We start from the raw sequence: 11,617 nt of genomic DNA on the forward strand, positions 1-11,617 counted from the left end.
AAGGGTCTAGGCCCGAAACGTCAGCCTTTCTGCTCCTATGATGCTGCTTGGCCTGCTGTGTTCATCCAGCTCTGCACCTTGTTGTCTTGGATTCTCCAGCATCTGCAGTTCCTACTATCTCTGGCACAAATGTTAGTGCTGGTGCAGGTGGGGGAAAGATAGTGAGGTGTTTTTATTGAGCGATTAGGCAGCATAGGCACCATGCAGGGTCAGATGGTTGGAGGGATGTGAGCGAGTACGGGAAGATATTGTGTACAATGATGGGAGTGGAAGAAGCACAAGCCTTGTTGAAACCTGGGCCCAGTAGCAGAGACTGACTGAGCGTAGACTGACAGAGAGAAGATAGTGGCACTTAACTTGGCAGAACAGAGAAGATTGTTGACCTCTTTCCTACACAGCTGTGTAGTTCTCCAGGTGGTTGAGCCCACACTGACCTGGCTGGCCAATTCAGACTAAGCTGACAGGCTCTGGTGTCGTGGCCTTGTCGGCTGGTTCTTGTTGGAGGGGTCTGCTTTTCTCTGCACCTTACTGCCCACCAGGACCTTCAGGTCCCTGTCTGCAAAGATGGCCATCAATTTTGCCTTATCTACCATGTTCAGAGTAAACGCTATAAACTGTATGGGGCAAATCTGAACTGACATGAAGATTCGATATTGAATATAAATTGAATATTTCATATTCAAGATGGCAGTGGAGTAGAACGCTTCAGCCGGTGCTTGTCTGCTCCGCCTGCTTCATTCTTCTGTTGTCTCTTTTTCTTATCTCTCTTTGTGTTTCTTTTCCTGTTTCTCCTCGCGGCCTCAGCGCAAACCCAACGAGGCACCCTCCCATCACAGTGTGGTGGCCTCCTTGCCTAGCGTGGGGGCCTTTTGGCAGCCTGCGGCAGTCTCTCGGCCCAGAGTGGGAATCTTTCGGCTGTCCATTACCGTGTCTTGGTGGCTTGTGATGGTCTCTTGGCCTGGCATCTGAGGCGGTCGGTGGTGAGGACAGGGCCCAACATCTACCTGGAGGCTACGAGTGGGTCTGGAGGCATCAGTAGGCAGCAACTTCAGTGACAACAGTGGCAGTGATGGTATCATGGCCCGACACAGGAAGAGCGAGCGGTGAGGGAGGTCCCCTGGCATTTATGGTGGCGACAAGTACAGGCAGCTGAGGTCTCCTGGAGACCGAGCTAAGCAGAGGAGTAGGGGGCTCCAGCAAGCGCTCATCAAAGAATGTTGAACTTTTAACTTTATTCCTTTATTTTTCTGATTTATGTTAAGAAGGACTTTAATGTTAACTATTACCCTAATTTCTTTATTTTTCTACTTATTTTATGAAGGCTTGTAATGCTTAACTTTTCAATTTTGTTTCTTTTAACTACTTTGTACCTGAATGTTTTGTGTCTAGGTACCTTTGTACCAAGGGGGAAGGTGATGATGTAGTGGTATTATCGCTGGACTGTTAATCCAGAGACCCAGATAATGTTCTGGGATCCCGGGTTTGAATCCTGCCACGGCAGATGGTAGAATTTGAATTCAACAAAATATCTGGAATTAAGAATCTAATGGTGACCATGAAATTGATTGTTGGACAAACCCATCTGGTTCACTAATGTCCTTTAGGGAAGGAAACTGCTATCCTTACCTGGTCTGGCCTACATGTGACTCCAGACCCACAGCAATGTGGTTGACTCTGAACTGCCCTCTGGGCAATTAGGGATGGGCAATAAAAGCAGCCTAGTCAGCGACACCCTCATCCCGTGAATGAATAAAAATGTGGCAACATTAGACACTTCTCACTGTACTCCTGTACTTCTGTACTTGAGTGCATGTGACAATAAAACTTAAACCTAAAACCTAATGCATAACAACCTTGCAAATGTGGCTCCATCAGCAGAAATCCTTGGATGTCCCAGCTGTCGGGAAGATATCAGTATATGGCGAGTTGCAGAATCAGGCTAGACTAGGATAAGTGCGCTGCCCTAGGGGAGTGTTGCAGGGTCACTTGGACTGATAGCGTGAGAAAACTCAGTAAGTCCTGTGGAAGAAAACCCCCCATAAAACTTGGAAAAAAAAACATTTAGCCAAATTTTTGGTAAGATACAGCCCAATATTTCAGAAATGGTATAAAAAAAAGACATTCATTGGGATATAAATTCAGATCATTGTCTCCTTGTGGGAAAATTCAATTGAAACTGAAAATACCAAAAAATGAAAGAGTGTTTGATGATTCAGACCTTGACATATTTTAAGATGAAGACATTAAAGAAGTATTCACTCTTCAACTTAACACAAATATATATTTTTGAGGATTACAGAATCAGAACAGACTACTCAGAACAAGAAATAGAAAACCAGCTGTTTTGTCCTCGATGTTGTTTGAAAATCCCAAGCGTTATCTGAGCTGAACTCACTTAGACAATTGGATACTATTCCATCACACTCTTGAATTGTGCCTTGTGATTGATAGGCTTTAGGGAGTCAGGAGGTTCCCAGCCTCTGACCTGCTTTTACAGTTGCATTACTTATGTGGCTAGTCCAGTTCGGTGTGCAGTCAATGTTAACTCGCAGGATGTTGATAAATGGGGATTCAGTAGTGGTAATACTATTGAATGTCAAGGGATGATTGTTAGACTCTCTCCTGTTGGAGATGTCCATTGCCTAGAACTTGTGTGGTCTGAATGTTATTTGCCACTTGATATTCCAAACCTGAATATCGTCCAGGTTTTGTTGCATTTGGGCTGCTTCACTATCTCAGGATTTGCAAATGGTACTTCAAATCCAATAGATATATGATATGAAATAATAGGCGGAATCTACCCAGCCCCTGAACATGCAGCCATGGCCTATAAGTTTTGACAATCTGGTTAGATGTTCAACAGGGAGCTTCTGAATGCCTGAACATTGTAATCATCAGCAAACATCCCTACTTCTGACCTCATGTTGAAGGGAAGGTCATTGATTGAAGCACCTGGTTGGGCCTAGGACACTACCCTGAGGGACTCTTGCAGAGATGACCTGGAACTGAGATAATTGACCCCCAACATCCAGAACTGTCTTCCTTTTATACCATGTATGATTCCAAACAGTAGACAGTTTTCCCTGCCCAACCTGATTCCAATTGACACCACTTGTACTGTAGCTCCTTGATGACACACACTTGATCAAATATGGCTTTGTTAGGGGCTGTCACTCTCACTTCACCCCTGGAATTCAGCTCTTTTGACCATGTTTGAACCAAGGCTGTAATGAGGTCAGGAGCTGAGTGGCCCTGACGGAACCCAAACTGGGCATCACTGAGCAGGTTATTGCTGAGAAGGTGCTGCTTGGTAGTGTTGTTAATGACACCTTCCGTCACTTTACTGATGACCGAGAGTAGTCTGATGGGGTCGTAATTGACCTGGTTGGATTTGTCCTACTTTTCTATGTACAGTATATCCCTGGGCAATTTTCCACATTGTTGGGTAGATGCCAGTGTTGTAGCTTTACTGGAACAACTTGACTCGGTTTGTAGTGTGTTCTGGAGCGCACATTTTCAGTACAGTTGCAGAATGTCATCAGGGTCCATAGCCTTTGAGGCATCCAGTGCCTCCACCTGATATCAGAAAATAACTGGAGTGAATCAAATTGACTGGTGACTGGCATCTGTGATCCTGGGTACTTCGGGAGGAGGCAGCGATAGATCATTAACATGACACTTGCAGCTGAACATTGTTGCAAATAATTCAGCTTTATTTTTTGCACTGATGTGCTAGGCTTCTCCACTATTGATGATAGCAATATGTGCTGTTGTTTTGTTGTCCATCACCATTGAAAACAGGATGATGTGGCAAGACTGCAGAGCTTAGAGCTGCTCCATTGGTTATGGAAGCGCCAAGTCCTGTTTGACATGAAAGTATTCCTGTTTGTAGCATCACCAAGTTGACATCTCATTTTTAGGTATGCCTGATGCTTCTCCTGGCATGCTGTCACTCCTCATTGAACCCCAGATTGATCCCCTGGTTTAACGGAATATTAGAGTGGGGATAAACTGGCCATAAGTTTGCAGATTATGTTGATGTACAATTCTGCTGCTGCTGATAATCTATAGTGCTTCATGGATGCCCAATCTTGAGTTGCTGGATTTAATTGAAGTCTGTCATTTTGCACAAAGATCAGTGCTACATGTCTGAATTGAGGATATTGGGAAGTTGGGACTTTGTCTCCACAAGAACCGTGCAGTGCTCACTGTTTGCAATACTACTGTGGACAGATGTAACTGCAGTAGACAGATGGGCAAGAATGAGGTCGGGTATGTTTTACCCTCTTGTTGGTTTCCTCATCACCTGCTGTCAACCCAATCTAGCAGCAACGTTCTCTAGGACTCGACCAGCTCAGTCAGTAAAGATGCTGCCAAGCCACCCTGGTGGACGTTGAAGCCCCCTACCCAGAGTACATTCTGCATCTTTGGCACCGTCATTGCATTGTTCAAGTGATGTTCAACAAAGAGGAGTAGTGATTCATCAGCTCAGTGGAGCAGTACATGGTAATCAGTAGGTGGTTTCTTTGTCCATGTTTGACTTGATGCTATGAGACTTCGTGGTGTTCAGAGTCAGTGCTGAGGACTCCTAAGGCACTGCCTCCCAAATTTATACCAGTGTAACAGCACCTACTGGCAGGACAGACCCAAGGATGGTGACATTTCAGACATGAAGTGTAAGGTATGGATTCTACGAGTATAGCTGTGTCAGGCTGTTGCTAAACCCCCAGATGTTAGTAGGGAGGACTTTTCAGGGCTGTGTTTGCCACTGTTGTTTCAGGGGCTTTAGTTGATGAAGTTGGGCCATTGGCTACATTTTTTTTCTCTTTCTAGCAGTTGATACAACTGAATGGCGTGTCAGACAGCTGTTAAAAGTCAACCACGTTGTTGATGGCCTTGAGTCACATGTAGTTAAAAGTTAAAGATAGTATTTTGCTTCCCTAACCGATATGAGTGATCAGATTTTTTACAACAATGGTTGCATAGTCATCATTAAACCTTTAATTCCAGTTTTTTAATTGAATTTTCTAATGCTGTAGGTGATGGAGTTTAAACCCGAGTCCTCAGACATTACCAGTGTCTCTGAAATTCTGTCCAGTAGATTGTACTGGTCCGTTACTAATAGACAATGCCACAAGGCCATTGCCTCCCTTAAAATTGAAAACTGAAAATCATGACAAAAAGTGTACAACACAATGCAAAGGAAATGTTAGCAAAACGGATACGACAAATAGACAGCAAGTGGATGCAATATGAAGTACTAGCAATGATGATACAGGAAAGAAATGAAATATACCCGAGTCTGATGAAATTGAAATGAAAATAAAAACATGCGTGTAGGCAAGTGAAAATGTAATGATGTACTGAGGTGTGTGATGAAGCATTGGAGCTGGAAAGAAATCAGAAAATGTGAGTTCTCCTCCAGAAATTGAAATAATTGATAGATAGCAAGGCATAGCAACAGATAGTGGGTGTGTAAAGATGATAAAATCTTGTTTGACAGGGGTGCAGTAGATAAAGGGTGCATAGAATATGTACACAAATTGTACAATGATCCAAACTGAGAAACCCCAAGACAAACAGGCAAATGGTAGACAAAATATTATGCTATCAAAGTTAAAGTGTGCTTTGAAATTGATGAATACAGGAAAACCTCCAGGCATGGATGTAGAAGTAACAGAACATCTAAAAAGCCCTTGGAGAAACAGAATTAGGAGTGGTAACAGAAATTTATGTTCAAATATAAACCAAAGGAGACATTCTTGTTGATTTGAGACATTTGTTATTTCTTAAGCTTAATGAGCAAATATAATGAGTCATCTCATTAAATTGAGCTTCAAATTCACAATAGGAGGAAACCATACCACATTTGAAGCAGAATTTGGTGAAACACAGTCTGGATTTAGACCTCAAATAGGCACAAAAGAGGCAATATTTAACTGAAGAACAATATTCAATAAATATCTTGAAGTAAACGAAATGTTTACGTATGCTTCACTAACAATGAAAATGTGTTTGATTGTATTTATCACTGAAAGTTAATACATATATTGCTGAAATGTGACACTGACAGTAAAGATGTGAAATTTAGCTGGAGCCTGTATTGGGAACAAGTATGGAGTGCCAGGTTAGATGAGGGACCATCTGACATATTTCCAATGAAATGAGGACTAGAACAGGCAATGTATTGGTGCCAATGTTAGTCAGTCTGTACTCAGAACAATATACAGAGAATTAAGTATACTTCTAGGGGTAAAAATTTGAACCAAGAATAACAAACTTGCAGCATGCTAACACCACTGCATTACTTGCAGAGTCCGAAAAGGCCCTACAAATTATTGTGGGAACAAATAAACACATTCTGATAGCAGGTACAATGCAGGATTTAGAAGGATAAAGGGTGCCAGAAATAATTTGATGTGCCAACGACAAAACAACTCAACATGTAACAAGGAGAAAAGCTCGAAAGATGAGACATTCTATCAACTTTCCTACATGTTTCATACAATAAATAAAGAACTCTGGAAAAAAACAAAGGTCTTTGAAATGGATGCTACTCAACAACTGGACTTCTGGTGCTCAAAACAAAAGTAATAACCTCCCCAAAAAAAGCTGACGCAATGGAAAACATGAGCTCATGAGTAATTGAGAGCAAAGATTTGAGAGTAGGGTCACTGCTACAAGGTGACAGAATAAGTTACATCTCGTTTTCACTGCATTAGATTTCAGAATTTTTATTACTCGTTTAGTTTTTCTGCAGTGATTGAAATCCGGAAGCCTGGTTTATGATTTATCAAGGGCATCGTGTTTTCATCTGGAATTCTCAATTGCTCTGTACATAGATAGTGAACTTGTGATATTTCATCGCCCAAATATCCACCCAGGATTATAATGCAGCACGTTGCAAAATCCCTATTGTACCATTTCTGTTCAACATGCACAATCATTGTGCACAATTAATGACTGGCTTGAAACGTTGTCATTAAATATTAATACTGGTTAAAAGTAACTGCTGCTTTGAAGATTGAATACCATGGGGTAAAATGTAGACTGTATTTCACTTGCACTTTCCCGCAGACTTTCCAAGAGATTGTTTGCAGTACGTTGCTGTCAGAGAGACATCCAAATGGTACCTGGAACCTCTGAGAAGGGGACAAAGCATAGTGTATCAGATTATCCAATCAGATGATTCAATCATCCAGTTTCAGAACCAGGAAGTGTCAAGTAAAATATTTACTTCACTGTCAGAATAGGTACAGAAAATAACATAAAAATATAGAAAGAAAGATTAGATGGAGAGGGAACTAAATGAAATAGAAAGATAAAGTAATAACACATGTTTTTATTTTAAAATCTGTTTTGAAAAAAAACACTAATCATCATCACAATCTACAAGTCAGTTACTCCATGGTTGTTAAATTCACTTCACTGCCAGAGATGCTGTTCAATAGGAGTTGAGATTTGTCACACAGTTAAAAGGGCAGTTAGACTGAACAACTTGGCTTAACTCTCCGTGGTGTGTTTAATCTGTATCTCATTTGTAGAGGAACATCACACTATCTGATAAATTTGCATGAGGATGAGATGGATATTGCTACTTTGTGCACTTTATCGAGAAATGGTACATCTCACGTAACAAATTCCAGATTGTCTTGGACTGTTAATGTGCCCCTGCATGGTATTGCTGTACCACTTGTACCTGCTTTGTGGTGAGTGATGGGTGCCAGCACCTTGGGTTTTATTGCTTATGGGCCCCACCTTATATTATTCATGGAATTTTACTGTACAGAAGGAGACCATTTGCCCCATTGTGTCTGTACTGGCTCCCGAAAGAGCTATCCTGTCAAAATTGTTTATAATTTTGAACACCTTGATAAAGTCACTTCTTGATTTTCTTTGCTCCAAGGAGAATAAGCCCAATTTCTCTGATCTTTCTTTGAATCCAAAATCCATAATTCCTGGTATAATTCTAGTAAATCACCTTTGCGCTTGCTCCAGGGCTTTTACATCCTTCCTTAAATAAGGTGCCCAGAACTGAACACAACATTCCAAATGTGGTCTGACCAATGATTTGCAGGGTGTAGCATCACTTCCTTCCTTTTAAACTCTATGCCTCTATTTATAAACCCAAGGATCCTATTAACCTTCTTAACAAGTGTTTCAACTTGCCTGGCCAGCTTCAGAGAATCATGCATGTGAACCCCGAGGTCTGTCTGCTCCTGTATTCCCCTCAAAGTTGTACTATTGACCTTGCGTTGTCTCTCCGTGTTTCTTCTGCCAAAATGCCTTACCTCACATTTCTCTGCAGCTGGAGGCCTTGATGGATGGGTATGTGGCCATTGCTGCCCGTGGAACATGCCCTGAGATATTGGTGACTGTTGCAGTACTGCAGGATTCAGTGGCAAGCCAGAGTTGCCTGGTTACTGCCAGATATCTGCCCATTTGGCCATTTTGTCAATGTCCCTCTGAAGTCACTCAGCATCATCCTCATAATTCACTATCCTGCCTAGCTTAGTATCATCTGCATATTTAGAGACTTTGCCAAATTGTTTGTATAAGCCAGAAAAAGCAAGGGTCCCAAGACTGGGGAACACCACTTTCAAACTCATCTCCACTGTGAGAAGTGCCTATCTATACCTATCCTTTGTTTCCTATCTTTTAGCTTACTTCTAATCCATACTGCCAAGGACCCATCAATCCCAAACATTTCTGATTTACTAACCAACCTGTCATGTAGCACCATATCAAATGCTTTCTGAAAGTACAAATATATGACATCCACAGCACTATCATCATCTATTGCCTGTGTCACCTTGTCAAAGAATTCAAATAAATTTGACAGCCACGACCTTGCCCTTGACCAAGTCATGTTGACTGTCTCGTATTAATTTATCTTTCTCTAAGTGCATGTTTACTTCATCCTGTATTATTTCTCTAAACATGATTTTACTCAGTTAGGACCTTAATAGGATACATTCTGCAATTGCAGGTCTAGCGACAGAAGCATCTACCCTGAATATCTATTGTACTAGAATTTAACCTATATATTTTAGAGAATACCGATGTACAAGCACAGAAGATGCACTTTGTATCTCATGCGGTAATTTAGCAAATCATTCTGATTTTCAGTATGGAACAAAGTGCTGATGCAACATTAACATTTCTAGCTATCCAAATCCCAGTTTGCAGGAGATAACAAGGTGTAGAGCTGGATGAACCATTCAGCCATTTCTGAAGAAGGGTCCAGACCCGAAACGTCAGCTTTCCTGCTCCTCTGATGCTGCTTGGCCTGGTGTGCTCATCCAGCTCTATAACTTGTTATCTCAGATTCTCCAGCATCGGCAGTTCCTGCTATCTCTGAGCAAGTTTGCAGGAGGCGGGTTTTAACCTCAGAGTTAGAGAACATTTCTTCTGAGAGTTTAGGTCAGTTTCTAGAAGTAATCAAACATAGTTAAACGTGCAAGGCTGCATTTTACCAGAAATCAGCTGAATGTTATTTTTTTGGTGGATTTCAAGGAGGTTTTCTCTCTGCAAGGCCTAATGAGTTTTCTAAGTATCTTCCCAAGCTTGCCTCATTACCTGTGCACCATGCCCCTATGGTGCCTTCCTGATTGTATTCTTTTGCTCACCATAGACGCAAGCAGTTGTCATTGTCAGAACCTCCTGGGATTCCTGGCACTGGTGCCATCTTTTATGTCCAACCATGCACCTAGTCAATCTCTGGCAGTCTGCATCTGCCCTACAAGGTCTTGTCAGTTGCTCCAGACATGTTGGACGGAAGGAAATTGGCGCCTTGCTTTGTTGATAGTCACCTGGAGGTCTTGGTGGATGGGGATGTGTCTGGTTGCTGCCAGTGGAATGTGCCCCGAGATATTGGTGACTGATGCAGTACTGGAAGACCAAGCGACAAGCTGGAGTTGCCTGGTTACTGCATCGACTTTCATGTTGGGATTCATCATCGTTTAGTTTCCATGCAGCAGGTGGGAGAGTACATATCCATGAGGCGAGGTGACACAATAGTGAGGATTTTAATGTATACTAATGTATGTAAATAAGCTTCTCACTGCTCACTAGTGAGAATCCTGTCATGGAAAATGGAACTTTTTGCTCTTGTCATCGGGATGCTTCTCACTACTGATTTCCTGCCATCTACTTCATGTACACGTCATTCAGTGGCTGGGAGGATACCATCTGCTGATTTTGCCACGTTTTGATGAAGATAAGCTTGTTCTCCAACTTTCACTGCACCACAACTGGACTATGTGGACTGTAGCTACAAACACAGCTCGGATCACACTCTCTGTGATATGATCCTCCCCACACTTGTCCCCTTGAGCAGTTTAATGCACATCGTGTAGGCAAACAAACACTGTTAACTTCAATTTTACTTGCTGGATGAATTAAAAGAATGAACATAAGTCAACAGTTTGCCACCCACTTATCATGGAGACTGGAGACATAATTTCATTGCTTTTCGAAAGACATTTCAATTTAAAATAGATACATCTTGTTTATAAAAGCAGTTGAATGCTTTCACGGGAAATTGCTTTAATAGGTATGTTTTACACTCAAAACACAAGTTGTCAGACATTTAATGCTTTGTTACTGTGCAAACCCCTATGGTGAACCCTTCAGAACTGACTGCTCAGGAATTTTCAGAAAGAGCAATGTGAAAATTCATGCAGAAGCCAGACCCCCCTTTTATGGAACTGTCTGCCAAATTCTAGTCAGTGAAAAAGTTTAAATGTGCCAGTGCTTCTTGTGAAGCTCCAGAAAGAAGGTAAATGTAAATGATGTTTATGTGTGTGAGGTAAGAGTATAGAGTGGCCAGTGACTAGGGTAGCAGTTGTGGGGAGAAATGGCGTACAGTACAGCAAAGGAACAGGCCCTTCGGCCCACCAAGACTGTGTTGACACACAATGCATTTCTATACTAAAAACTTTTTTTGCCTTGAAGCGATTTAGGATAGTGGCATAAGTAGAGTGGTGAGGTTGGTACCCAATTGGTGGGGGAGTTCAGTCAAGTGAGAGGTCAGTTGGCGAGTTAGGTGGTGGGATCAGGTTGTGAGCTAGTCAAGTCAGGATCGGGATGGAATTAGCAATAAGGGCTCATGATGTAGTTACCCTGTTGTCAGGCTTAGTTTTCTCTCCTGTCAACCATTTCCTACATAGGTCAGAACTGTCCGAAGTCTCGGACCTGACTCAGATTTGGAGATTTTTTTCTAGAGGATCCAGAGGAGCAGGAAGTCATCCACTGGGCATTCAGACTTCCCAGGTGAATCTCACAGAGACGTTTTGTCTCCTGCCGACCATTTTCCGAGGAACTTACAGCCTTTGACCATCTGGACACCATAGGATCTGGGTCAATGACAAGCTCCAAATGCTTCACCAGACAGCCCACACTTCTTATTTTGACGAGAGGAATAGTTGTGGCATTAAGCCCAATTACAAAACAAGCAAGTGTTTCTCAAGGATGTCTTAAAATGAAACCTCTTGGCGTAATATGCACTCTGTCAGTGAGCAATTCTCTCTAAAACTGATTGCTATAAAAAGAACTGTAGTTTGACAGAACAGTACCTAACTAGAGATAACACGGTGTAGAGCTGGATGAACACAGC

The 11,617-nt window shown here is 42.0% G+C and overlaps 1 protein-coding gene across 1 annotated transcript in view; it reads right to left on the reverse strand.

Moving 5' to 3' along the window:
• Positions 1–452: 452 nt before the first annotated feature.
• Positions 453–11,617, reverse strand: part of LOC109927213 (secreted frizzled-related protein 2-like) — a 12,334-nt gene continuing 1,169 nt past the window's right edge. The window contains exon 3 of the mRNA XM_048609957.1: positions 453–586. Within this exon, the coding sequence (XP_048465914.1) occupies positions 453–586 (134 nt within the window). The remainder of the gene's footprint in view (positions 587–11,617) is intronic.

This window comes from Rhincodon typus, chromosome 22 (genome assembly GCF_021869965.1).
Source record: "Rhincodon typus isolate 14 chromosome 22, sRhiTyp1.1, whole genome shotgun sequence".
Classification (NCBI taxonomy): domain Eukaryota; kingdom Metazoa; phylum Chordata; class Chondrichthyes; order Orectolobiformes; family Rhincodontidae; genus Rhincodon; species Rhincodon typus.